Genomic DNA, 27,574 nt, shown 5'->3' on the forward strand with positions numbered 1-27,574 from the left:
GTATTCCGAGGAATCCTTGTTCGTCGGAATATTTTCATTTAACCGGGTTAACCTAGCCGCCAAATATTTCGGGAAAATTGAATCAAAGAATTCCGAGGAAATTCCGACGGAAATATAAAATATTTCCGAGGAAATTCCGACGGATAGTTTCCGTCGGACCCCTCATAATATTAGGGCGAGCCCGATCTTCTTCCCCATTTCTCTCTTTCTCTCCGCGCCGCACAGCCTCTCCTCTCGCGATTTCCGGCGACTCCACCGTTCTCTCTCGCGTTTTTCCGGCGAATCTCCCCTAATCCTCCCCCATAATCATGTAAGAACCCTATCCCACTCTTTTAGGTTAGATTTGTATGGTTTTTAAGTAGATTTGATGATTTTGGAATGAGATTTATAGATTTTGTTAGGGTGAATGGTAGATTTGTGTAAAATCGAGTTTGATTATGTATTTCACTTGATTTGAATTTTTTTTTTAGTTTTTATTAATTTTGTGGTTATAAAAATCGAATTTGAAATTATATATATATATTGAAAACGTTTTTTGTATATAAAATCTATTTTTTGCATTTTAAATTCATTTATATATTTATTAAACATTTTTAAAATCTATAAAACTTTTTTTAAGATTAAAAATCATTTATATAATATTTAAAAACATTTTTTTTGTGGTTATAAAACGTTTTATGTATTTTATATGTAAAATATAAATTTCTATATTTATTAAACATTTTTAATATTATGAAAACTATTTTTGTAATTATTTAACATTTTAAACATTTTTAAAACTATTTTTCGTTATTATTATGTTTTTGGGATTTATTTAAACTATTTTTAAAATTTTTAAACTATTTTTTATTTATTAAAACTTTTTTTATTAATTATTAAACTATTTATATTTTTGTGATTAAAAACTATAATTTTTAAATATGTTTTTTTTTTAATTTACAGGTCTAATGATGATCAGATCCGGCCTCGCCAGCGTCGTAGCCGGGGTGGTATGGGGAGCCAGTCTCGGGGTTCTTCCAGCCATGTTCAGGATTCCGTTTCGCCCCACAGCTCATACCATACATCTCCCTCTCCATTACTCGCTCCTGCTGCTCCCGCTCCCGCTGCTGCACCCGCTCCTGGTCCCGCTGCTGCACCCGGTCCTCCGGGAGTGATGAGCGTTGCGGAGTTGGTTCGACAGCCCGGTCGTGACCATCTTCCCTATCTCACTGAGTATCCACATGGACATGGTCAAACATGGTAATTTAAACTTTTATTTTTTATCCTTAAAATTTGATTGATTATTAATAATTTGTTCTTTTTATTAGGTTCAACCGATCCGGGAACGGGATCAGCGCATGGATCAACCGTATGATGTACTCTGCCCTCGACAAGGGACATCCGACTTTCACTCACTTCCCCGTCGAGAAGCAGCATCTGTGGTTTCGTCAGTTTGCGGTAAGTATTCAAAATTTTTACTTATATTTTTTATTTATTAAAACTATTTTTTGTGATTATTAAACTATTTTCTATATTTATTAAACATTTTAAATATTTTAAAAACTATTTTTTTAATTATTAAACTATTTTTTATTTATTAAAACTTTTTTTTTTGTAATTATTAAACTATTTTCTATATTTATTAAACTATTTTTTATTTATTAAAACTATTTTTGTAATTATTAAACTATTTATATTTTTGTGCTTAAAAACTATTTTTAAACTATTTCAGCAAGAATTCAACTGGAATTCCGATGATACGCTCTCTATCTATAACCATTTTGTCCATAAAGTTATGGACAACTATGGGAAGCAGATGTACGAGTGGAAGAAGAAGTGGGAAGCAAACAAGGTAGTTTTTAATTTATTAACAATTTTTAATTTATTAAACTATTTTTTAAATTATTAAACTTTTTTTTTTTTAAATTAAAAGGTCCCAAAGTCGATGAACGACACGGTATGGAAGGAGTTGTGTGAGCATTGGGATAAGGAAGAGACGAAAGAAACTTCTTCCACCAACTCCAACAACCGCAGGAGCGACCGTAAAGGGAAGGGCATCTACAAGCATAACTTGGGTGCCCAATCTATTGCCACTCTCGCGGATCGCATGGTAAGTTCAACCGCTTTTTCTTTAATTATTTAAGTTTCAGAATTTTATTTTTTATGCATTTTTTCAAATTTCTAATGTTTGTTTAATTTATTTTTTTTTCAAGGCGGAAGAAAATGAGGGCGAGCCGGTTGATGATCTCGCCCTAATGAAAAGGGCGTATACCAACAAGAAGACCGGTCAGATTGATGATGGTCTTGTGAGGGACGTGGTCGACCTGGTCCAAACTCAGGTGTACGACGAAGTGTCTCAGCTTCAAACCGATGATGACGATTCGACGGCTTCGACCAACTTGTCCCGGGTTCGAATCAACGAAATCGTTGAATCGGTAAGTTTTTTTTTTAAAAGTTCAATTTATTTATTTCTTGATTTTTATTTTATCATCAATTTATATTATCTAAATTTGGTTTTTTATATTTCAGTCGGTTCCAAAGAAGAAGGGACGTATGGTCGGTTTGGGTCGTCGCTCCCGGTCGGCTGCTCCTTCTTCTGCACCACCGCCATATGTTGATCCGGAAGTTCTTACGGCTCAGCTGAAGGACAAGGATGATCGGATATCTGCGTTGGAGACCCAGATGGCAGCTCAACAGGCGGGCTATGAGACCCAGAAGAGGCTCAACGAGCAGATGATGGAGATGATGAAGAGGATGTACCCGAACGAGGTGTTCCCGAACATCCAAGACCCGTAGTTTTTTTTTTTTTTTACCAAAAACTCTGAATGTTTTATTTAACTTTGAATATTATCTACTATGTTTTATTTAATGTTTTATTCAATTTTAATTTTAATTTTAAATTTTAAATTTAAATTTAAAAAATTTAAATTTTTTTTAAAAAAATAAATTTTTTCGAAATTCCGAGGGAATGGAGTTCCTCGGAAAATTCCGAGGAACTTTCTTCCCTTGGAATATTCCGAGGAACATAATTCCCTCGGAATTTTCCGAGGGAATGGAATCCTCGGAAAATTCCGAGGGAGTTTTGTCCCTCGGAATTTTCCGAGGAACTCCATTCCCTCGGAAAATTCCGAGGGAAAATATGTTCCTCGGAATTTTCCGAGGAACATATGTTCCTCGGAATTTTCCGATAAATATTCCGAGGAATGTTTTGTCGAAACTTCCGAGGATTTGACCATCGGAATTCCATCGGTTTATTCCGAGGAACCATCCGACGAACATATGTTTCTCGGAGTTTCCTCGGAATTTTGTTTCCTCGGAATTCCGTCGGAAATTTCCGACGGAATTCCGAGGAGATATTTCCGAGGACTTTTTTCGTCGGTATGTCGTCGGAATAGCGTTATTCCGACGACATACCGACGATTTTTTCCCTCAGTATCCCGATGTTTTCTTGTAGTGAATGAAGTACACATAGAAATGGAAACGAAATGTGTGTTGATGAGGAAGCCGTTGCTTTGCGAGTTTGTCAGCTACCATATTGCCTTCTCTTCTTATCCAATCAAATTAAACTTTTTCAAGCTGTCAAACACAACAAATCATGCATCATAGATTTTGAAGAATGGAGAATGAAACTGATGCATAGGAGAGCAACGAGCGTGAATGGCTTTGTCAATTGTTCTTATATTTTGTGTTATACACCAAGGATGAGATGGAGAGTGAGTTTAAGGAAATTCATGTGGGTTGATTAATTGTACAAGAATTTAAATCAGCTTTCCACTATATATGATTTCCAATCAAAACACTCACGAAGGGTTACTGATATAAAAACTAGAGATTAATCTAATACAATTATACAAAGCTGGAGTCGCTGTTGTTGTCACTGATGATTGTAAGGAAATTAATTCCTTCACAACTTCAGACATGAGATGCATCTCATCATCGAAGATAGTCGAAATTCAAAGTGTGAAGTTTCAAAGCAAGTGAGTGGATTATGCTTGATTATTAAATCCAAAGGGTAACATATGATAGATCAAACAAGGATCGAAGATGGTAAAAGACCAAACATGGATCGAAGATGGTAAAAGAACAAACACAAAGGCATATATTATGTTTATAAAAGCTTTCTCGTTGCTTTTTAATATTATTTTTGGGTGTTTATATCAGCATACTAGAGGGTCTCTACTATGACTAGAACCACTAATACCATAATAACTGCAAAAGTCGTTCGAGCATACCACTTTTTAACTGACCATCAAATCAAGACTATACAACTCGAGAACAAACGCGACTCGGAGACACTATTAGCCCATTCTATCTTACCCCAGACTTCACTTTCACGCTTCTCTAATGCAATCTTCGCGCACCATATTCTCCCTTCAGGTTCTCGTTTGTTTCTTTCGGACTCAAGGATCCACATAACTAGAAGTTTCCCACCAAGGTTGCGTACTTTAAGCACTCATGACCATACTAAGCTACTTGTTCTATGCATGCGCAATGCTTGGATATCTATCAAGTCTCCAGCTTTGGAGTCATACCACATGCAATAACCGGAGTGTGTATAACAATACATTACATCCTCAATCACACACCAATCATTTATAAATCTGAAGTTCTTGTGTGTCTCCACAACTTCCCACCTACTTTCTTGTGTGTCATAAGCATAGCTCTTCTTTTCAGCAATTGCGTACATCTTTCCTTCAAACACATTAGTCACAAACCAATTGCTGTCAAACTTGTCGACTCCATGGATCCGCAGGTGTCTCCAAGTCTGAGTTGTTATGTCCAACACTTCCATCCAATTATGCTGAGACTCGTCGCTCCCCCAACGTCCCATCACATATATTTTCTCATCGAGTAAAAACGCATTGGCATGCGTCCAATACCACCTAGGCATCAACATACTAGGGCCATCACGCCACGTGTGCGTCTAGGCCTGGGAATATGATTCATTACCCGCGGGGCCCGGCCCGTTGATCCGCCGTGGGGCGGGTGTGGATCAAACAATTTAGAAAAATCAATTTGCGGGTGCGGATCATGAGCACTTTATGCGGGGCGGATGCGGGTTGGTGGATTTTGAAACATGGGTACCCGCCAATCCGCAATTTTTTAAAAAACAATTTTTAAAAAAAATAAATATGTTTTTTTAGTAAAAATGTATCTTTTTTTAAAGAAAATATGGGAATTTTAAAAAATAATAATCAAAATATTTAAAAATATTTAAAATTTTAATTATAAAAATATTATTTATTTTATATTTTACAAAAATTTAATTAAATAAATAATTTTTAAAACAAAAATATAACCGCGGGTCCCGCAAGTTACCCGCAAAATTATGCGGGACTGGTGCGGATACAAATTTATTTGTTCGCGAGTTGTGCAGGTCGGATTTTTTGACAAAAAAAAAACTTTGTAACCCGCGGATTGGCGGGTCAGCGGAGCGGGTTTGACCCGCAACCCAGCCCTATTAGGTCTGGGAATATGATTCTTTATCCGCGGGGCCCGGCCCGTTTGATCCGCCGCGGGACGGGTGCGGGTCAAACAATTTAGAAAAATCAATTTGCGGGTGTGGATCATGAGCATTTTATGCGGGGCGGATGCGGGTCGGTGGATTTTGAAACGCGGGTACCCGCCAACCCGTAATTTTTTAAAAAACAATATTTTTTAAAAAATATATTTTTTAAAGATATATTTTTTAAAGAAAATATGGGAATTTTAAAAAATAATAATCAAAATATTTTAAAATATTTAAAATTTTAATTATAAAAATATTATTTAAATTATATTTTACAAAAATTGAATTAAATAAATATTTTTTAAACAAAAATATAACCCGCGGGTTACCCGCAAAATTATGCGGGGCGGGTGCGGGTACAAATTTATTTGTTTGCGGGTTGTGCGGGTCGGATTTTTGACAAAAAAAAACTTTGTAACCCGCGGGTTGGCGGGTCAGCGGAGCGGGTTTGACCCGCAACCTAGCTCTATGTGCGTCTGACAATCAAGAATACGGACAGCTGAAGATGGCGCATTGTAAGTTCCACCGATTATGTAGAGTTCGGAACCAACAGCTACTGAGGTATAAAATGGTTCTAGAATAGAATTAGAAGGAGAAGGTACCGGAAACAACGAATAGTCGTCTTGTGGGAGACGATGATTGTGGTCGTCATGTGGAAGACGATGATTGTCGTCGTGGTCGGTTAGGGTTTCATCAACAGGTTTCATCCACAGAGTGAACCATTTAGGAGGTCGGTCCTCAGAATATTTTGGACAGAGATAGAGACATGGTTCGGTGGTTCTGATGTGAGATCGTGTCTTGTACAGTTGGGGAGAAGAGAGGAGGGAGTGGAATCTCTTGGAGACTAGAGAGAGACTAGGGTAGTTGCATCTAGAGGTCGGTTAGGGTTTCATCAACAGGTTTCATCCACAGAGTGAACCATTTAGGAGGTCGGTCCTCAGAATATTTTGGACAGAGATAGAGACATGGTTCGGTGGTTCTGATGTGAGATCGTGTCTTGTACAGTTGGGGAGAAGAGAGGAGGGAGTGGAATCTCTTGGAGACTAGAGAGAGACTAGGGTACTTGCAGCTAGAGACCCGAGCAAGAATGTTCTCAGCGATTTCATCATCGCTGTTCATGTTTGGTAGAACTTGCCGATGGTATATAAAACCCAGAGTTTAGGTTACATAATAGATCATAATTAGGTCAAAGTATGTAAATACTAGTTGATGTCAGGCAGCTTGTGCGGACTAATATCTAACAATTTTTAATTTTATTAAAAACTAGGTGATTTTCCCGTGCTCATGCACGGATATTATATTTCTAAAGTAAATATGCTATAATAACTGATTGCTATTTATTTTAATTTTAAATTAATTTATAATTTTTATGCATCATTTCTATTAATAATATTATATTACTTTAATTATACATATGATTTTATATATGTTATTTCTAATCGGTTTTGTTGTTTTTACGGTCGATTTAGTTATCATTTGAGTAATTGGATTGCATCTCTGAATTCAACTGTAATATTTTTTATTCTAATTATTCTAAAATTTTGATTAATTTCTTATTTTCATTTAGGTGGTTGTTGTCTTAAATATATATATATATATATATATATATATATATATATTTAATGAAGATTATGTAAAACTTAAGATATATTGTGCTTAGAATAAAATAAAAAATAAACTAAAATGTCTTATTCTAAATGACATAAATTAATATAACGATAATATTCTGAAGTCTCATGCATATATATAAATTTTACAAAATAAATAAATTATAGCAGTTGGTTAATATTTTATTTTCATTTTAATATGTTTTGAGTTGTCCTATATATTTATAAAATAAATTACTATTCTTAGAAAATTGTATATTCTTATTGTAGTTAAATCTATTATTTTAGATAAAAGTTGAATTAGTCGAGTCACTCATGTTGTGAATATATTAAGTTACATATATTTTTTTTCAAATTCAAAATGAAATAATTTTTTTTTATTAAAGTTAAGTCAAGTCAAATCAATTTTATTCATCGTTTAAATGTGAATGTATGTTCACAACATTTATCAAATTATATGTTGATGTTTTTTTAAAAAATATTAAAAAATAAAGCGATGATCAATAAGAAATCACATGCATAAGTAGCTGATACATTTTTGAAAGCTCATGAAACCATATCAATATTTACAATAATTTATATATTTTATAAATACTAAATAACTTTATGCCTTTTATTTATGGAATGACAACTGAAATTTATTTTAAATAATCTTAAAATTGAGAATTCAGATTTGATGTGGTATTTTGATTATGGTTGTATTATGTTCCACAAACATAAAAACATAAAATGTAAAAGCAAAATTTAATATTAAGAAAAAAATAACTCTAATAATGATAAAATATAATATACCTACCTCATTAAACTATTTTGTAACTATTTGTTCAAACGATGTTTATTTTTAGTTTTTTTATTATCTCATAAAATAAGCAGTAAACAAAATTGTGATTATATTTGAAAATAATATTATATAAGTAAAATATAATTTATCAAAAAATAATTTGCTGTAATTGAAAGATATTACAGTCAACTAAATATATGAAAAATAAATAAAAGATTTCAATAATACTAATTATAAACTATTTTTAGTGAATTAAACATATATCAATTTATGTTACTTAATTATTTTATGTAAATATCTAATAAAATAGATAGATATATAAATTGTTTTTAATGAAATCAAAATAGTTTTTCAATGTAATATTACTATTTTGTGAAGTTTCCTTTTTTAAAAATAATATTATATATACATATACTTTCGTTTTTCAATTCATTTTTTTACTTTATAAAAAAAGTTTTTTTTTTTTTTATCATATGTATATGTTTTTGGAAAATTCTAAAGAGGAAACTAAATAAAAAAAAGTAAGTAAATAATAGTAAATAAATAATAGTATTTTAAATGAAATATTTTTAATTCATTAAGGTTATCAGTGTAATCAACCACCGTGAAAGTTAACGTGAGCGCGACACATAAGAAACTGACTTCTCAAATACTATTATAGAGATTCTTAAATTAGATACAAATTTTTAATTAATATTATAGATATAAAACATCAATATTCATATTGATAATCAATATATTAAATTATGTTCTTTTGTTTCATAATATTATTTATGGGATGTGAATTTTAGATCAAAACATTTTCTATAGAAAGAAAATTTGTATTTGAAATTAAACATTTATTATATTTGGACTCAAAAGAAACCAAGTGGCACTGAAAGAAATTATAAACAATTACAACCCATAAAACATAAACAAAATAATAATATCTTAGGAGTGTTCAATCCTGTAAAACCGAACCATTTAAAACCGTACCGAATCGAAATAGAAAAAATAGTTTGATTTGATAGTACCGAATGAACCGAATGAATTTTATTTTAAACCCCACAGTATATAGATATGCTTCAGTATATTAACCAATCCAATCGAAGAAACCGATTAATTAAAATATGTTAGTACACTTATATATAAATTTTATAATAATCTGTATTTGGATCAATATTTCCAAACAAGAATTAGAGAAACGTGCTTTAGTATTAGTCATTAAATCATAAACTAAATATAAGGTTAACGTAATTATGATATTATCGATAGATATTCTGAATATCAATTGTTAAAATCTATTATTAATTAAATATTCTAAATATCATGATAACTCTATATTAAAATATATATTTTTAAAATAATAGTATATATATATTGGTAGAATAAGTAACTGTTTATTAATTATCTTAAATATTATGATATATATATATATATATATTAATATAAAATTTTATATAATAATATTAATTAAGCTAATGATTTATTCTAAAATCATGAAAAAGATACATATAAGAAAATTCACTAAAATCATGGAGAATAGAATTAAGAAAATTCTAATAATATTAATTCAGCTAATGATTTACCCTAAAATCATGGAAGAGATGAAAAATAAGAAAATTCACTAAAATGTGACAAGTAAATATATAAGTTTAGTTTTGGAAAATTTCCATAAAAATACCTCAACTAAAGTTTATTAAATTTGTAATATCCATTTTTTTTTTGCTATTTAGTTTAATATCTTAAACAAGGATTATATTTGTTTTAATACACTAAATTTTTAAATTGTGTTTATTTTTAATACTAAAAATTTTTATCACAATTATTTGTAAATGTTTGAATTCAAAATATATCAAAATTTTCTAATTTGATTTTAAGTTTTAGGAACAGGAGTAACTAAATGTTAATAATCTTAAAAAAAAAAATTGAAAAATAATCATAAATTTCTAGTCAAAAGTTCCCACATGATCTTGTCAAGTGAGGTCCATAGATGAGTTGTTTATTATATTTACAAATTTTTTTTTTTTTTTTTGAGAAATGTTTTACAAACTTCTCACGATAGTTGCTAGTTATGGCAACTTAGCTAACACGTACATGGTATTTGGGTTTTTCCAAAAGCGTTCGACTAGTTTTGGCAAAGAGTTTGCTGCTAGCCAATGAGTATAGGCTCATGTGTAAACTAAGACTACATTGGTCAATGGCTACATGCACGTTAACGTTCAATTGATTTTTTCCCTTAAATGTTCATAAAAATGTTTGATATAAGATTTCCAAATGGTTTATCGAATCTTAACAAGATAAACACCCAACAGTTTTACATATACCAAAAAAGCTCATGATTTGTTTAAATTTTCAAGGCAATTAAGCCCATTTTAGAGAGAGGAATCAAACAAAAAATGTATAAAAAGAAACGCCCATTAAGAATAGTAAAGGCCCAGTAAAGCTGGCTGACAGACAAGAAGTACGAAAAGGTAATAAAAGAAGGAACAAGTCAAACGTCGAGACAACAAGTACCATCTACACGCAAAGAGAAGCTCCAAGAATCTGTCGGCTTTTTGAGAATCCAAAGGGTCAGAAAATAATAACATCGCCCATGGCAGTCTCAGCATTCAACCCTTTGAAATTTGCATCTTCGTCTTCTCTAGATTCGATTCCTTCAATCTCCTCTTCTACTTCTTATTCGCTATTTCCGGCAAGCATCGGCATCAGAAACTCCGTCGGATCTCCTTTCATGAGATGTCTAAAGCAGTCGTGTTCTTCAGTTCGAGCCATGTCTGCTTCGTCTTCTTCTTCTTTCGGATCGAGAATGGAGGAGAGCGTGAGGAAAACGGTTACTGAGAACATAGTCGTTGTTTACTCCAAAACTTGGTGCTCGTAGGCAGTTTTTTGCTCTCTTCTTCAGATCTTCAATTTATTTTTTTTAAAATATATATTATTTGTTGATGATTGGTTCATGTGTGTATTGCAGATACTGTACTGAAGTGAAGACATTATTCAAGAGACTTGGTGTTCAGCCACTGGTGATTGAATTGGATGAACTTGGTATGCTTGTTTATATTTGCCTAGCGTTTCTAAAAAAAAGTTTCATATATGTGACACATTTGCTTGATTATGATAATTTTAAAACTTATAGTATATATAGGTCAATGGTGTTGATAGAGAGAGGATGAAAGAATATGCCTTCTTAGTTGTTAGAAAACTTGGAAGAAGTAGTATCCATTAGCATTTTGTTTTTGTTAGCTTTGGAATTGGTTTCATATACACTTTGTTGAAAGTCTGGTCTATCTTTCTGTTTGATTTACCTTCGGGATGCTATTCTACTAGTAAATGTGCTTCTCTTTGGCTCATCTTTCAGGTCCACAAGGGCCACAACTGCAGAAGGTACTGGAAAGACTCACTGGGCAACACACTGTTCCTAATGTTTTCGTTGGTATGTTGTTCAATCCGTTTGCTTCAATCACATATCTTCATTGAGTTGAATGATTTGCTTGAAAAACTCAGAAGGAGCATATACAACCTTATATCCATCTTCAAAGGAATTGATAACAATATAGTTTCGGGTTATGGACAACATATAATAGTGTCTAACCTTTTGGTCTTAATGAACCAGGAGGCAAGCACATTGGTGGCTGCACAGGTACTTTCTATCTCTCACTCGCCCTCTTGGTTTCTTCATACATCATTTCTACACCTTCTAAGGATCTACTTCAACCTCAGTTCACTGCGTTATCTTCTTCTTGTTGTACTCTACAGATACAGTGAAGCTGAACAGGAAAGGAGATCTTGAACTGATGTTAGCTGAAGCCAACGGCAACACCAATCAAACTTAAGGCGATGATGGAAACTGGTATGGATGGAGATTTTGCATACGGAGCTTGGAAGAGTTTTTTTCTCTTTTGTAAACATTTGAACCTCATTTTCTTTTTGTCAATGCATTGATGAACCTCATTCAAATAATACGTTATAACTAAATAACATATACACTTTTAATCATGTAGATACATTAAGCAAGCCCTCAAAATTAAACTAATATTTTCATATTGTTTACCTAAAAAATTAAACTAATATTTTCAACAAAAAAAAAATCCAAAAAGTGATGTTTAAATATTGGAAGCGTGGCAAGTTTATGATCACAGACCCCAAGAGGGTGATCCAAAATGAAAAGTAGAAGTCATCTTATGAACAGAGGAAGAAGTTGCAGAGATTCCACAGAGACCAATGGCTACACTGGTCTCTTCCCAAGCTTACATCTGCCACTGTCACTTGATCAAACGAGCTCTTATTCAGACAAAAGAACCATACTCTCCTCGCAGGTTATCCCGTCTTAATCACATAGAAACACATGTTCTTTCTCCTCGAACTTGTTCTCTGAAGATAAGTAGAAAGCATCAACCTCTGTCTCTCAACACCGTCTGTTTCGCAGCAGACGAGCCTTCTCCTTCCCCCTCTTCCTCATCCGAGATCAGGTAACACTCTGTTTCTTCAGTTCTTGAAAGGTTAGAAACTTGGTGAAGCTCTCTCTCTGTGTATGCTTTTTCAGTGCGGATGCAAGAATCCGCAGCGAGGTTCTGTCTCCATTCAGATCAGTCCGTATGTTCTTCTACCTCGCCTTCATAGCCAGCGCTTCCTTAGGAGGACTAATAGCCACCACCAGGCTTATAGGAGCCTTAGCGAACCCCTCGAGATCAGGTGAAGTTCTTGAGATAGTAAAAGGTCTAGGCATCGACGTTGGTGCGGCTTCTCTCTTTGCGTTCCTCTACTTCCGTGAAAACAAGACCAAGAACGCTCAGATGGCTAGGCTCTCTAGGGAAGAGAATCTTGCGAAGCTTAAAATGAGGGTGGAAGAGAATAATAAAGTTATATCTGTGGGTGATCTTAGAGGGATTGCTAGGCTTGTGATCTGCGCTGGTCCTGGGGGTTATATAGAAGAAGCGTTTAAGAGGAGTAAAGAGTTTACTCAGGGGCTTGTTGAGAGAGGTGTGGTTGTTGTGGCTTATGCTACTGATGGGAACACTCCGGTTTTGGAGTTTGATGAGGTTGATGGTGAGGATGAAGAAGTGAGTCAGAGTAGGAGGAGATTGTGGCGTGTGGCTCCAGTTTTTGTTTCGGAATGGGAAAGGTTAAAGAGTCTTTTGATATAAAAGCTTTAATTTAAAATAAATTGGCAATAAGTGGATTGGTCCAAGTCGAAGCTCCTGATGCGAGAGTCGAGCTTACATGTGTTTTTGATTAGTTTTTTTTTTTTTGAGCAGGTGGTTAGATGAGCAGAAGAAGCTTGCTGGTGTGTCTTCAGACTCTCCAGTGTAAGTCAGTTTATTTGCATTTGATTTGAAACATGGTTTTAGTGAATCTCTAGCATCGGTTCTTGAGCTGAGAGTGTGAGTGTTTTAGGTATTTGTCACTACGTTTGGACGGGCGGGTAAGAGGGAGTGGAGTGGGTTATCCTCCATGGCAAGCCTTTGTTGCACAGCTTCCTCCGGTTAAGGGAATCTGGACCGGTCTTCTTGATGGTATGGATGGTAGAGTGTAAATATTTTCAAGATTAGGGACGTTATTGTATATTTTTTAAGGGGGAATGTAAAAGTTATGGAAATATTTTTAAGTTTTAGCCTTTTTTTTTTTGTAACACAACATATTTCATTCATAATTTAGCCAGTTACAAATATAAAGGCAACATCAAAGACTCATGTGCGATCCTAATGAAAACATTCAATACAAGGCAATAAAGAGATAGAGACACAAGCTTAGATAACAAGTTGAAAGTGTGATCAAAGGTGCCACATACGAAGTTTTAGCCTTTATCTGATCGTTTCTTCTTTTTCGGGGAGTGAGTTCTATGATCTATCACTGGTTGCTGGAATGTGGTCAAATGCAGATCCAGTGTGCTTAACCAAGGTTGATTTGTAATTTTCATTTAAGAATACAAAAAGTAAAAAATCCCTTGGTTAAATTTTATCAAATGATAGATGAGGTTTTACACCATATCATTTAGCTTGGTGAATTTCCAACAACAAACACTGGTATGAGTAACCAATCCATGTAGATATAATTAAAAATATGAAAAATCTTCATCTTGATTTATAAAAAGTTAAAAAAAAAAAAACTTATGCGCACATAGGCGCAGATCATATGCTAGTTATATTTTAATTTGTGTAAAAAGTTTCAAATAATTTTTTTATTTACATATAACTATTAAATGCATGAGTTTAGAATTAAATCTGAAATGAATGAGTTGGCACACCAAATCAAAATCTAGTATATAATATAAATGTGTGGTGCATACCTATAAGAAAATCAAAATAATCTGAAAACTATAAACACAAAACAAAAAGAAAAAAAAAAACCAAAAAATGGAAAAGTCAATATCGTCTTCGTCTACTTTAAAAGTTACATGCCAAGCAAACAAAACATCTTTGTGGAAGATAAGGAAGATCTTAACAGAGAAAAGTGAAGGTTGGTTGGACTTTGATAATAACAGCGATGTTGAGAAATATATTTTTTCACATTTGAGCAAGTCGATGATTAACGTAGTTAAGAAAGACCCTATAAAGATAAAGATCGATGATTACGATACGGGGTACCAGCAGGAGGTAATTTTCGGGTATTATAATGAAACTGATAAATATTATCTTGGGGAAATATGGAGGTTAAAGGAGCTTGGTGTTGGAAATGAAGTTGGATTCTTCTACGATCCCATTGCAAAGAGGGTGTGTTTCTCTGTCTTGAAACAAGCAAAACCCTGATGATCAATCATAACTTGTTTAATTGGGTTTAATTATACTATAACATATCACTATTCATACTGTGGTTTGATTAATGGATACATAATATTGTTATATAATTATTAAATGGTTGGATACTTTGATGCCAACTACTTATTCATTAATATAACACCACCCTATAAGGTTATAAGGTGTACGTACGTAACATACATTTATTAGAGATTTCATGTTGAACGCATTAGCTATGATCAGCTGCACATTTCTATGAAATGAAGTTCGCATTCTTGACAGAAAAAAAAAAACTAATGGAGATTTCATTATGAAAAATGGAAAGAGTTTAGATGAAAGCTTAAGTGATGAGTTCACAGCACTGTGAAGAAGAATCTGCAGGATAATGACAGAGGATTTTAATTAATCCCTGAATCAATGTTGTAAGCAGATGATGTCCATGGGAGGCGGCTGTATGATGCCAACGATGTATACATCAGATATAATATGCAAGGGTTCATGTCCCACATGGGTGAGTTTCAGCCAGGCAAAGTGGTAGTAAGGAATGGTCACAGGCATTTTATCTTACGAGATAAGTTAATGTACAAGACTAGAAGTAGAAGATACATCTCCATCTTGTTGTTGCAGGTTGATGTGTGGAGTAAAACAAAAGGATCATTTCTCCAAGCTAATCAACAAACATGTAAAATTTAGTTTATGTAGTCTAATCTCTGTGGGGTTTTATATATACAAGGCAAAAGGTTAGGCTGAGAATATTTCTCTCCTGCGACTGATACTTTGTAACGGAAACAATGAATCAAGAATAGTTATGGAACTTCTGTTTGGATATGACTACGATCATTGCTCTTGTCATTTACTCTTTGACTTAGGGAATATTCTTTTGGTAATTTCAAATAATTTTCAATTAAATTTAAAAGGCAATGGCACTTCTATAAATACTAGGGAGACCTCAAAAAAAGATCTCATGTTTTAATAATATAGATAGATACAAATTTTTATCTTCGAGAAGGAAACACTATCGTTTTAAGAATCAAACTTCAACTGGAGACAATGGAGGAACATCTACTAACCGTTCAATTGTTTCCAGCTGGTCATACGGAGCAATCTGCAGAAACATAAAATCACATTTAACCAAACCCAAGACTCATAATCTAAAACATTTATCGGCAATCTATATTTATATCCAAATTTTGGATTATGATCATTTCAAAGTGTATATCAGTTTTAATACCTGGCTAAACCCGTCCGGCCAAGTTATCGAGACAGCATAGTTTCCCATAGGTCGTATTTCCTCAGGCTCGATATCTTCTGCCACATCTCCGAACTGAATCTTTTGTTCACCAGTCCATTCGTCCTGTTTAACAAGGATAAGAACAAAAGATACAAATAATATGAAGATAATTTCAAGTAAATAATATTTAAAAAAAATGACAAAGTGGATTGATTCTCGGGTAAAATGTCTTGCATACCACACTTTGTGCTGATCGATCATTTCTTCTGACAGTTGCAGGGTGAAGTAAGAACTCTTCATCTGAGTTTGGCACCTTCACTCTGATTGCTTTTAGATATTTGTCGTATGTCACAGCTGTGGAAACTGTTACAAAACATACAATGCATTAAAACCTTATAATAGTATATGAGGTTTCTCTGTGAATAATGTATTTCTTTTAACCTTGCTGGCGTATCTTGGCGCATTGTTGCACTACACAAACACCAAGATCTTGGAACGTTCTTGCAACTTCACTTAAAGGATCTGAAACAACTTCAGGAACTCCACTATCTCCCGAAGCAGATAACTAAACAATCACAAAAGAAAAAGCTAAAAACTATTTAGAACAGTTGTGCTGTTGTTTCACAAAATTCTATAAAATTGTATAGTGTACCGTTGGCCTAATGGGGAGGTCAAAGAGGTGAGGTATTCCGAATTGCTGAACAACCTGCAGTAGCCAGAGACTTAGTTATCATTTTAAGTGAAGGAAACTAAGAGAGAGTGGGGCATAAGCCAAAGCTAACCTGAGAACCTGAACCTTTCCCAAAAGGGTAATAACGTTTCCCGTCAGCGTCAAAATGACACATATTCTCCACAACAGCAACACAAGGAACCTACTCCGTACAACAACCAAAACAGGAAAATAAAATCTCAGATTTTGTTCATACTTGTTGCAAAGTCCATGTAAGTCCCAAGAAGAAACCTTAAGCTTTGAGAACATTCGTACACCTTTGGCAACATCTATAAATGCCAGTTTTTGAGGTGTGGTCACAATCACCGCTGCTGTTAACGGCGCAACCTGAGGAGTTGTAATATAATGCATCATGAAATTGATTGAATAAGGGCATTCAAAAAAAAGAAAACTTGTCCATCATTAGAACCGAACCTGGCAGAGGGTAAGTTGAATGTCACCGGTTCCAGGAGGCATGTCGATAACAAGATAATCCAGCTCTCCCCTGCATCAACACCACCAGGTAAAGAAAAAGATTATGAGTTGTTGTTCTTGAAAAAAAAAAGATAATCAAAAGTCATGTAAAATAAATAAAACAAAACCATTCAGTAGTTGTAAGGAGTTGATTAATGACACCAGAGACCATAGGACCTCTCATAATGGCTCGTCCTTGCCCTGCAAATCCAAATGAGACTAGCTTCACCCCCAAGTATTCTGTTGGGATGATAGCCTTCTTCTCAGGATCCTGTTTTGATTATATATGACAACCCTTTAGCCCTTTCGTGCTATTGGTACGTACACCACAAGATGAATAGATATATATGTACCATTTCAAGAACACGGCTCTCTGGATTGACCATAGTAGGTAAACTAGGACCATAGACATCAGCATCAAAGATGCCAACTCTTGCACCCATACCAGCTAACGTATAAGCAAGATTTACAGCTACTGTTGATTTTCCAACGCCTCCCTGAAAACACGTTCAGCTAACACAAGTCTGTCATTAACTAAAAAAGAGATCCAAGTCAAGAAACATATATACGAGGAGATTAATTTGACATCTTCCTAATCTTCACATCTGGACTACTTTGGCACATGAGCCCAATCAATACTTTAGATAACACTAGTACAAAGAGAGAAACATTAAGGAATGAAATTAGTTTTGGTTGTTGTACCTTGCAACTAGAAACAGCGACAATGCTTGAAATTCTAGATAAACCAGGTGGAAGCTGCCCTGCAAATATAGGCTTAGCTGGCTGTGCAGACATTGTCACGTTCACCTTCTTCACCCATGGAAGCACTGCAACTACCTCATTTGCCTGCTTCTCAAACTACAAAAAAAAAACAGTAATTCAAGATGCTAAGTTACTCATTCAAAGGGAGAATTGTAATGGGATAGGGTCATTATTTACCATATCTTTGACTGGACATGCCGGTGTTGTTAGCTCCAAACGGAAAGAAACCTATGGCCAAAAAAAAAAAAATATGTTTCAAAGTTCCAACAAAGGATCTAAAGCAAACAGCAACCTGACTGATACAGTAGTATTAATTAATAATAAATTACCTCTCCAAGAGCTTCGTCGATTACCAAATCTTTAACAAAACCACATGAAACTATATCCGTCCCAAAATCAGGATCAATGATCTGAGACAATGCCTTTAACACTTCTTTTTCTAATGATGTTTCAGAAACTCTCTCAGTTGCAGCTGCATATATATTAAGATGATGCATTTAGATAAATGAAATTTATTCAACTTGCGATTTATTTAGCTCATTATTGGCAAATATTTTTACCTTGCGGAGCTGAAGAAGAAGCTTTAGCAGCAATAGAGATGAGCTTGTTGTGAGATACGCGCCCTTTCCACAGCAGAACGTTGGGGTGGTTACTACGATCACTTACGGTGGCAATACATACGAGTCGTGGTGGTGGAGGCCTGGGAGACGAGACTAGACATGCCCCCGCCGAACGTAAATAAGAGTGAAGACGATGCACCGTTTGACTCATCGTCGTCGTCGTCTTTGTGGAAGGAAGCAGAGTGAGTGGCGCGTAGGATAAGGGAAGCCTTGTGAGTTTTTGGAAGTGTGATGACACGTGTTTGGCTGTGATGACATTAGCATCTTCGTTATAAGCGGACCCTCTTTTATCTTCAGCGCCAGAAAACCTACAGGCCCATTCTGATTTACAATTTCAGTATCTCATTTATTGGTAAATCTGCTTATTCCTACATTAAGTCTTAACATTAATAATATTATAATATCTTATATACAAATATAATGCTTCGTAATATCATTTAAGATTATTTGGAAATTATATATAATTGGGCAAATATTTATTTTTTATTTTAAACTAAGTAAATAAATAAAATAAAAAATCATTGATATCAATCAATATTATAATATCTTATATACAAATATAATGCTTTCTAATATCATTTAAGATTATTTGGAAATTATATATAATTGGGCAAATATTTATTTTTTATTTTAAACTAAGTAAATAAATAAAATAAAAAATCATTGATATCAATCAATATTATAATATCTTATATACAAATATAATGCTTTGTAATATCATTTAAGATTATTTGGAAAGTATATTAATTGGGCAAATATTTATTTTTTAAATTAACTAAAATAAATAAAATGAAAAATCATTGATCAATCAATAAAAATTTTTTAAGACTTCACTAATGAACGATATGTGAGAAAAATCACTTAATAAATTCTCGATTAATATATATAAGGATTATAATACCTTTTATATAAATATGGTGCTTTACATGATAATATAAATTCATTATATTGATTTCTATAATTGTTTTTATTGATTATTTTATATAGTTTATAAATAAAAATAATTGATCAAATATGATCATCTTTCTATGATTTTGAAAATTATTTGTAACACCTTTTAAAGATTAGTTGGCTAGTGATGTTAATTTTTTTTCTAAACTTACCTTTTATTTAAAACTAACTAAAATTATAATTAACAACCAATTAAATTATAACAACTTTCTTAAATTTTTACCTATGAACGATACATAAAATGATACATAAAACAAAATCACTTAAATATCTTTTTTTTCTAATATATAGAAGGATTAAACTGACCAACCAATCAATTTAAAATATATTTTTTAAGATTTGGTGGGGGAGGGGGGGGCGTGTATTTAATTAAGAGTTTGAGATGATTTGTATTAAAATGACAAATCCGTTGTTATTCAAATGTAGATTTAAAAAAAAAACACTTTAAAATCCGGTGTTATTGAACTTGTCATTTCATAAAACATTTTGAAATCTACTGTTTTTTTAACAAAATTTAAGTTGAAGATTTTTAAGTGCTTTAAGTCTTTTTTTAGAGTGTTTGAGAGAAGTTTCTTACTTATAAAAATAAAAATCTAAAGCCCGTGGTTTTTGATGAGATTTTAGAGTTGTTTAACAAAAATCACACTAAATTTTCAAATTCTCATCTAAAACCTCGTTAAAAATCAAATCGCTTTAAATTTCAGATTCTCAAATTTATCTATAAACAATACTAATCCAAAATCACTTAAACAATTTCCTTTTTAATATATGAAAAGATCTCTAAACATTTTTTTTTTAATTTGCATGAAAATCTCAAACAAATATTTATTTAATGTGTACTTATTTCAAAAATCCATGCTGGATAACATCAAATCCATAATCTTGATCCTTAATTAATTTAATAATTAAAGCTTTCGCACACCTATTATAAAACCCACTATGTAAATGTATGTATGTTACACCGAAAATCAAAATAATCCGAGAATTATAAACACAAAAACAAAAAGAAAAGAGAAAAGAGAAATGGAAAAGTCCTCAACGTGTTCCTCTACTTTGAAAGATACACGCGAAGCAAACAAAACATCTTTGTGGAAGATAAGGAAGGTCTTAACGGAGAAATGTGAACGTTGGATTTATTTTGATAACAACAGTGATGTTGAGAACTATATTTTGAAACCTTTGTGCAAGTCGATTAACTTACTTAAAAGAGATCCTATAAAGATCAAGATCGACGATTACGATATGGGGTACCAGGACGAGGTAATTTTCGGGTATAATCGTGAATCTGATAAATTTTATCTTGGGAAGAATATGTGGAGGGTGAAGGAGCTTGATGTTGGAGATGAAGTTGGATTCTTCTACGATCCCATTGCAAAGAATATGTGTTTCTCTGTGTTGAAACAAGCAAAACCCTGATAATCAATCAGTACTTGTTTAATTATGCTTAACTATATAATGTTGTTTAATTATGCTTAACTATATAATAGCCTTTATATTATTTTTGTTCATAATCGACCATACGTTTTGTTTCGTTAACTTTCAAGCTACAACGTTTAAAAAATAAGTTTATCTTCTCAACCATAAACTTATGTTCGGTACTTATTTTGGTCTGAGAATTTCATTATAGAAATATTTAGAATTGCAAAAATCTTGATTGAAAATTACGAAACAAAACGATTGAAATGACGCTTTCTTGGGTCACACGCTAGGTTTAGGTGCCATTGTGTATTGTCAAGACTAGAAGATACATCTCCATCGTGTTGTTGCAGGCTGGTGTGTGGAGTAAAACAAAAGGCTCATGTTCTCCAAGCAAATCCACAACACATGTAAGATTTAGTTTCTGTATTCTGTAATCCTCTGTGGGGTTATATATACAAGTCATATGAACATTTCACTCCTGCGACTGAAACTTCGTAACGCAAAACAATGAATCAAGAATAGTTCTGGAACTTCTGTTTGGATGTTGACTAATGACTACGCTCTCATTGCTCTCAGTCATTTCTTCTTGGAAAGGTTTGATAGAATCTGCAAAAAATAACAAGGTCAGAAGCTTAGCAGAGTCTTTGGCTGATCATAGACGGTTGTTATAAGCTCTTTGAAGACTGTACCTTGTCTTTGAGCATGCGGAAAGCTTCTTCTCCCATGGCTTCATCGAGTTCCTGATACATCCACAAACAGTTTTGTCAATAACAGCCAAAAAGAAGAGGATACATGTAGTGTGTAGTAGATGAGCTTTTACCTTGAGAGGGTTGGAAGAGCTATCGATTTTGGTGATGAGTTTCTGTAGGGATTCGTCCTTTAAAGCTTCTCGGATTTCACTAGAAGAAGCTGCAAGCAAGTTTCCAATATTAAAAAAAAAAGTCGCCAGTTATTCTATACGAGAGTCAGGTGGAAGAAGATTACCAATAGCCTCGAGCTGTGTCTTGTCTACAACATACTTTGCTTCCTCTGCAGTTATCTTTATGGGTCTTGCCACTGGAACTTCTTTTGTTGCAGACGCACCTACCAAAACCCCATGTAAAAGTGACTTGAAACCAAAGTTGAAACGTTTGTTGTCTGATGCTAACATCTCTAGCTACTTTACCAATAGCCTCGAGCTGTGTCTTGTCTACAACATGCTTTGCTTCCTCTGCATTTACTGGTATTGCCACAGCCATCTGAGCTTCCTTTGTTGGAGACGCATCTACAAAACCCAGGCAACGTGACTCAAACCAAAGTTCAGTGTCTGATGGTGGCATTCTTGGCTACTTTAGAGGTTTGAAAAGCCATACCACTGTTACCAACAGCCTTGGATTCTGTCTTTTCCACCACATCAGTTGTTTCCACTGGGACTTCCTTTGCTGGAGAAGTCGCTACAAAAACCAGATCATGACTCAAACCATGACTGACACTACTCAAACCAGATCACTACTCAAACCATCACAGATATGCAAAACCAAACAAACCAAGAAAGGCTACTGAATCTGAATCAAGAAACAATCAAAATGAACTAACCAGGCTTTTCGTCGGTTGAAGAAGGTTTAACACATGGAAGCTCTGCATCATTTGGTCAGATTACATAGTTAGAACACACGTCAACATAACCCCCCAAAGTGAATCAAGATTCTTCTTCTATTGGATTACAATCAACACGCTACACTCATCGATTCATCAATTACAAAGTCCAAGGCTTTAAGTCACAGTTAGAAACTAAACATCAATCAATGAAGCTAACATGAAGAAAAGAACTCGCCTTTGTGCTTCTTGAAACAACCAACGGAGCAGCTGCAGCATCACACAATAACGAATGTACGATCAACATGACGCAGCTTATAAGAAGAAGAAGAAGAAGAAGACGAAGAAAGGAGAAGGCTTACTAAGGAACAAGACAACAAGGACACTTGTACTTGGACACGACTCTCTCGCAGATTCCGCATGTTTGAGTAGCTCGAGGACTCATCTCTCTTTCTCACCGAGCTACGCGATTCACGAAGAGAGTTTGTTACCTCTTGAGAGAGCGAGAGAAAGAAAGAAACAGAGAGAGCGAGAGTGAGAAAGGCCTAATGGGCCTAGATTATCGGCCCATTATGTTTCTCTTTTTGTTTCCTTTTATTTATTTTATTGCTTGTCGTTGAGAAAGCGCCGGAGAAGAGAAGATGAAGCTGAAGCAATTAGAAGGCTTCTTGGGTGATCTTCAACAGTTCTCTAATCCCAAAGTATTGCACCAAAATGATTACTTCTTTCTAATTAAAAATCGAATCTTTTTCTATTCGTTGCTGATTCCATCGAACCAAACTCTTTGCTGCTGTTGTTTTTTTTTGTGTGTCGCAGGTGGAGTTGGAGCAGTACCCAACTGGTCCTCACATTGCTTCTCGCATGCTCTTCACTGTAAAGTCTCTCTCTTTACCTCAAAAGCTTCTTCCTTTAGCTGTTTAATTGAATTTAGTGTGGGTTGTTGAATCAGTACGTGTCTTGTTTTAGGCAGAGAATTCATATGGGGACATAACTGATAAAGTAGTTGCAGACTTTGGTTGTGGCTGTGGTACTCTTAGTGCTGCTGCTGCTCTTCTAGATGCATCGTGAGTTATATTAAAGTCTTCATCTTTACTCTCATCAAAATACTATTTATATTCATTCACCTTTCTTGCTTCAAAAACAGCTGTGTGATTGGTTTTGATGTCGACCCACAATCTCTTGAAACAGCAACACTTAATGCAGAGGAGCTTGAGGTTGGTAATATACATTCTTCTCTTTGGTTTTTTTTTGAGCAATACTCTTTGCTGTAATGTGGTTTGGTTTCAACAGGTGGAGATTGATTTTGTTCAGTGTGACGTTACAAAGTTAGAGTTAAAAGGTATAAAGACTCCTTTTGTTTTTAGAAGATGGAATGAATCTCTTTTAAGCTTAATCCATGAGGTGTTTTAGGCCAGGTTGTGGATACTGTTGTGATGAATCCTCCCTTTGGTACACGGAAGAAAGGAGCTGACATGGAGTTTCTCTCTGCGGCTATGAAGGTCGCCTCTCGAGCTGTTTACTCCTTGCATAAGACATCTACTAGAGAAGTGAGCATCTTCCTTAACTATTTACACTTTTTGAGTATATATATTTTGTTTTGTGACTATTTTTCCATTGTCACAGCACATTAAAAGGGCAGCGTTGCGTGATTTTAATGCTAAAAGTGCTGAAGTTATATGTGAGGTTGGGGGCTGTCAACATCATATGAAACTCTGATGTTGAATGTGTTTGGAGATTCTAACTTTGTATTCATGTTGTTCCCCTTGCAGCTACGTTATGACTTGCCCAAGCTCTACAAGTTCCACAAGCGAAAAGAAGTTGATATTGCGGTTGATCTCTGGCGTTTTGAGCCTAGGCAGAACTAGACCGCCATGATTATGTAATGTTTAGCTTTTGAGTTAAAACTGATTATATGTGGAAGGATTTTATGATATGAACTCACAAAACAAAGAGAACTTCTTAAAGCTATTGTAGCAGCTCAGCTCGTTATAATCCTAAGCAGTTAAGTTTAGTGATCCCAGATGATTCATACCATGTTAGTATATCAACATCAATGGCTTTGGGTTATTTCCAAATATAATTGTATTTTTAAGAACATGTCTATGTCAAAAACCAATTAAAGCATGGACTGAATATAGTTCATATACGGAAGTTCATTAACAGCTTCATGTCAAACTGCATTTTATATACTTATGTTCTACAAGCCAAAGATTTGAGTAACAATCTTTTTCGATTTGAACAAACTAATTATAATAATCGAATAACTCAAACTAAATTAAAAACAGAAGTGTCCCTTTTGATAGAACATATTCCAGAAAGTCAAAATTTTCTGTATAAAAAATTCAAAGACTATACTCACTCAGAGTAATTCTTGGGTTCACCCATAGGAGGTTCACCAACCAATAGTGTTTAAGTATTTGATATTTGATATCTTTTAAAAAAGGAAACAACATTAAATTTCCAAATAAGATTATCTTTTTAAAATAAAACAATAAAAATACATAAAAATAGTTATAAAAAATAAATAAATAAATATTTTTAAGTATTCAGCAAAATACTAAACCCTATATCATAAATCTTAAACCCTAAACCCTAAACCTTAAACTTTGGATAAACTCTAAACGTTTGAAAATCCTAAACCCTAAATCATACATTAAAAACTAAATTTTAATAACACTAAACCCTAAATCCTAATCACTAAACCCTAAACCCTTGGGTAAACCCTGAACCCTTGGATAAATCATAAACTGTAAATCAAAAATATTTAAAATTAAACTCTAGAGATTATGATTTATCCAAGGGTTCAGGGTTTACCCAAGGGTTTAGGGTTTACCCAAGGGTTTTAGGGTTTAGTGATTAGAATTTAGGGTTTAGTGTTATTAAAATTTAGTTTTTAATGTATGATTTAGGGTTTAGGATTTTCAAACGTTTAGAGTTTATCCAAAGTTTAAGGTTTAGGGTTTAGGGTTTAAGATTTATGATATAGGGTTTAGTATTTTGCTGAAGACTTAAAAATATTTATTTATTTATTTTTTGTAAATATTTTTATGTATTTTTATTGTTTTATTTTAAAAAGATAATCTTATTTGGAAATTTAATGTTGTTTCCTTTTTTAAAAGATATCAAATATCAAATACTCAAATACTATTGGTTGGTGAACCTATAGGTTCATCCTAGGGGGTGAACCCAAGAATTACTCACTCGTAAACTCTGCATTATTATTATTAATTTTTTAAACTCTGCATTATTTAGTAGATACATTAATTAATAAAAACTAATAACTACTACTCCCTCCGTTTTTTATTATAAGTCGTTTTAGAGAAACTTTTTTGTTCCAAATTATATGTCGTTTTCGGTTTTCTATGTAAAATTTATTAATAATTAATGTTGTATGACCAATAGTAATATATCTTCTATTTTTCTATTGGTTAAATTGTGGTTAGGTAAATAATTAATGATGTTTTTGTTTAGAAAATATAAGAAATTAATGGTTTTCTTAATCTACGTGCATAGCTGTAAAACGACTTATATTAAAAAACGGAGGGAGTATAATTTTGATTAGTGGCAGGGAACAGCATGGATGCCAAGTTAATTAATTAATACAAAATCAGCCAATGTATCAAATCTGTACTATTTAAAAGATTGTTTAAAACTTAATAAGTAATAATCATTCAGAAAGGAGAGAAGAGAAAGTTGGAAAGGTATTAGACTAATCAGTTTATAAATTCGTGATTAATTAATAATATTTGTATGGTTAATGGCTAATGGCTAATGGTGGAGGAAGCTTCATAGAACAGATATGAGATACTCCTTGATTTATTCGCTTAAAAGCTTATAAAAGATTCAGGGATCAACGAGTCTCATGATTTAAATATACCTTCACCCACGTGAGACGAACAATATAACTAGTCGATGGATGTCGCATTAGTCAATATGTACATTTTGTGTGAATCAATCAACAACATCGACCAGTCTGTGATAAATATGTATATGAATCATTTTTGTTATGCATCTGAAGACAGATGTTTACTGAATGTTAGCAATATAGATAGTACAAAACGAAGCTCCTTGTCATGAATGATTTCAATACGCATGGTTCGTTACTTTTTTTCGGTCTGAATGCAAATTTTATTGCAAATGGATCGTCCTTTACACACATCTGTATAATCTAACAACTTGATGTATAAAACGAAGCTCCCACATGTATATATAATTGAGTTAATGGACCGAAGAAACTTACTTTTTTCAATTCGACAGCGCAATAAAACCATCAAGGCATCAACAAATAGATGCGAATGAATAATGAATTTAAAGGGAATATATCATAAAACAATACATTATAATTCATAGACTTATATAAATGATCCCAATAATTTAGGCATAACATTAGAAAACATTAGGCATAACCTTAAAATTAAACCAACATGTCTATAAGCCCATATCCAATGATAGATCACGCAAGACAACTAGCTAGGGATGTCGTTTGAGGTCCACATTTTATTTTATGTTATACTTTGGAAGAGAGAGGAGGACCAAACTCAATTTGCATTTTTAGAACTTTTTTTATAGGATATATTACGAGATTGTAGAGAATACTACTTCAATATATTTTTTGATTGATAGATTTTTATATACTGTTTCTAAGTAAACTATGTATTTTACTTGAACTAGTAATTAGATTTTGATCTGCGCTTTCAAAGCGCAGATTTATTTTCTTTTTTTTTAATGGACAATTATTTAGTAAATGTCATATTTTCATATATTTGTGTTTTATTTTATAAAAGACTTAAACGTTTTATTTTTTATTTATCATATTTCATTTTAAATAACTATTTATGTTTAAAAAATTAAACTTTATTTATTTAATGAATTAAGTTGGTATAACTGTGATAAATTAATTTTATTATGTGGTTAGTATTTTAATAAAAAAATTTATATACTTTTAATAAAGATTTATACTTTTCAATGAAAAATTTAATTTTTTATGAATGCTTAAATTATATTAAGAAAAATAATAATAATTAAGAATAGTTGAAAAACAATTATTTAAACTTGGACTCACTGGCCCAAAATAAAAAAAAAGTGAGAATTGAATCTGATTTTTTAATCGGTCTAAATGGCCCAAGAAAGATCTGATGTGAGTTGGATCCAAAAAAAATGATCCAATATAAATGTGTTATTAATATTATTTGATTGTCCTTAATGAAATATGCAATGTTAGTAAAGAAAATGATAGGTTAAAGT

General features: G+C 33.2%; 8 protein-coding genes across 11 annotated transcripts; 5 read left to right on the top strand and 3 right to left on the bottom strand.

Annotated features, from left to right (window-relative positions):
- Window positions 1-3,069: 3,069 nt before the first annotated feature.
- LOC108871199 (F-box/kelch-repeat protein At5g39560) lies at window positions 3,070-8,194 on the bottom strand. The gene is given in 4 exon segments (XM_033287432.1): window positions 3,070-4,877; window positions 5,280-5,316; window positions 5,928-6,363; window positions 6,365-8,194. Coding segments are annotated over 4 exon segments (1,365 nt in total). The 5' UTR covers window positions 6,608-8,194; the 3' UTR covers window positions 3,070-4,228.
- Window positions 8,195-10,410: 2,216 nt separating this feature from the next.
- LOC103861851 (glutaredoxin-C5, chloroplastic) lies at window positions 10,411-11,851 on the top strand. The gene is made up of 5 exons (XM_009139557.3): window positions 10,411-10,732; window positions 10,827-10,900; window positions 11,214-11,288; window positions 11,469-11,495; window positions 11,612-11,851. Exons 1-5 carry the CDS (start codon window positions 10,452-10,454, stop codon window positions 11,686-11,688), a joined length of 534 nt encoding a protein of 177 aa, XP_009137805.1. The 5' UTR covers window positions 10,411-10,451; the 3' UTR covers window positions 11,689-11,851.
- A 106-nt stretch (window positions 11,852-11,957) lies between these two features.
- LOC103861852 (protein LOW PSII ACCUMULATION 1, chloroplastic) lies at window positions 11,958-13,521 on the top strand. 2 transcript variants are annotated; one of them, XM_033287619.1, is made up of 4 exons: window positions 11,958-12,324; window positions 12,399-12,915; window positions 13,111-13,161; window positions 13,250-13,463. In XM_033287619.1, exons 1-3 carry the CDS (start codon window positions 12,077-12,079, stop codon window positions 13,120-13,122), a joined length of 777 nt encoding a protein of 258 aa, XP_033143510.1. In that variant the 5' UTR covers window positions 11,958-12,076; the 3' UTR covers window positions 13,123-13,161; window positions 13,250-13,463. The 2 variants fall into 2 exon arrangements, with proteins under 2 accessions (XP_033143510.1, XP_009137806.1); XM_009139558.3 differs by having other exon boundaries at window positions 11,965-12,324; window positions 12,399-12,977; window positions 13,250-13,521.
- Window positions 13,522-14,170: 649 nt separating this feature from the next.
- Window positions 14,171-15,540, top strand: LOC103862137. The gene has a single exon (XM_033287631.1). The coding sequence runs from the start codon at window positions 14,209-14,211 to the stop codon at window positions 14,599-14,601; it is 393 nt and encodes a 130-aa protein (XP_033143522.1). The 5' UTR covers window positions 14,171-14,208; the 3' UTR covers window positions 14,602-15,540.
- LOC103861853 (fe-S cluster assembly factor HCF101, chloroplastic) lies at window positions 15,494-18,620 on the bottom strand. Its single transcript, XM_009139560.2, has 14 exons — window positions 18,326-18,620; window positions 18,095-18,237; window positions 17,943-17,993; window positions 17,706-17,861; window positions 17,357-17,500; window positions 17,132-17,274; window positions 16,965-17,034; window positions 16,782-16,877; window positions 16,603-16,692; window positions 16,473-16,526; window positions 16,262-16,385; window positions 16,059-16,183; window positions 15,821-15,943; window positions 15,494-15,694 (listed from the first exon to the last, which is right to left on the bottom strand). The coding sequence occupies exons 1-14, from the start codon at window positions 18,534-18,536 to the stop codon at window positions 15,620-15,622; spliced, it is 1,605 nt and encodes a 534-aa protein (XP_009137808.1). The 5' UTR covers window positions 18,537-18,620; the 3' UTR covers window positions 15,494-15,619.
- Window positions 18,621-20,359: 1,739 nt separating this feature from the next.
- LOC103862138 lies at window positions 20,360-20,752 on the top strand. The gene has a single exon (XM_009139845.1). It carries the CDS (start codon window positions 20,360-20,362, stop codon window positions 20,750-20,752), a length of 393 nt encoding a protein of 130 aa, XP_009138093.1.
- Window positions 20,753-21,107: 355 nt separating this feature from the next.
- Window positions 21,108-22,870, bottom strand: LOC103861854 (zinc finger HIT domain-containing protein 3). 3 transcript variants are annotated; one of them, XM_033287627.1, is made up of 9 exons: window positions 22,693-22,870; window positions 22,569-22,600; window positions 22,331-22,372; window positions 22,108-22,176; window positions 21,921-22,019; window positions 21,740-21,838; window positions 21,576-21,664; window positions 21,445-21,495; window positions 21,108-21,361 (listed from the first exon to the last, which is right to left on the bottom strand). In XM_033287627.1, the coding sequence occupies exons 1-9, from the start codon at window positions 22,773-22,775 to the stop codon at window positions 21,332-21,334; spliced, it is 594 nt and encodes a 197-aa protein (XP_033143518.1). In that variant the 5' UTR covers window positions 22,776-22,870; the 3' UTR covers window positions 21,108-21,331. The 3 variants fall into 3 exon arrangements, with proteins under 3 accessions (XP_033143518.1, XP_009137809.1, XP_009137810.1); XM_009139561.3 differs by having other exon boundaries at window positions 22,108-22,188; XM_009139562.3 differs by lacking the exon at window positions 21,740-21,838 and having other exon boundaries at window positions 22,108-22,188.
- A 53-nt stretch (window positions 22,871-22,923) lies between these two features.
- Window positions 22,924-24,422, top strand: LOC103861855 (methyltransferase-like protein 5). Its single transcript, XM_009139563.3, has 8 exons — window positions 22,924-23,031; window positions 23,147-23,203; window positions 23,297-23,394; window positions 23,475-23,544; window positions 23,621-23,669; window positions 23,741-23,877; window positions 23,954-24,013; window positions 24,100-24,422. The coding sequence occupies exons 1-8, from the start codon at window positions 22,972-22,974 to the stop codon at window positions 24,193-24,195; spliced, it is 627 nt and encodes a 208-aa protein (XP_009137811.1). The 5' UTR covers window positions 22,924-22,971; the 3' UTR covers window positions 24,196-24,422.
- The last annotated feature ends 3,152 nt before the right edge of the window (window positions 24,423-27,574 follow it).

Source organism: Brassica rapa, chromosome A03 (genome assembly GCF_000309985.2).
Source record: "Brassica rapa cultivar Chiifu-401-42 chromosome A03, CAAS_Brap_v3.01, whole genome shotgun sequence".
NCBI lineage: Eukaryota > Viridiplantae > Streptophyta > Magnoliopsida > Brassicales > Brassicaceae > Brassica > Brassica rapa.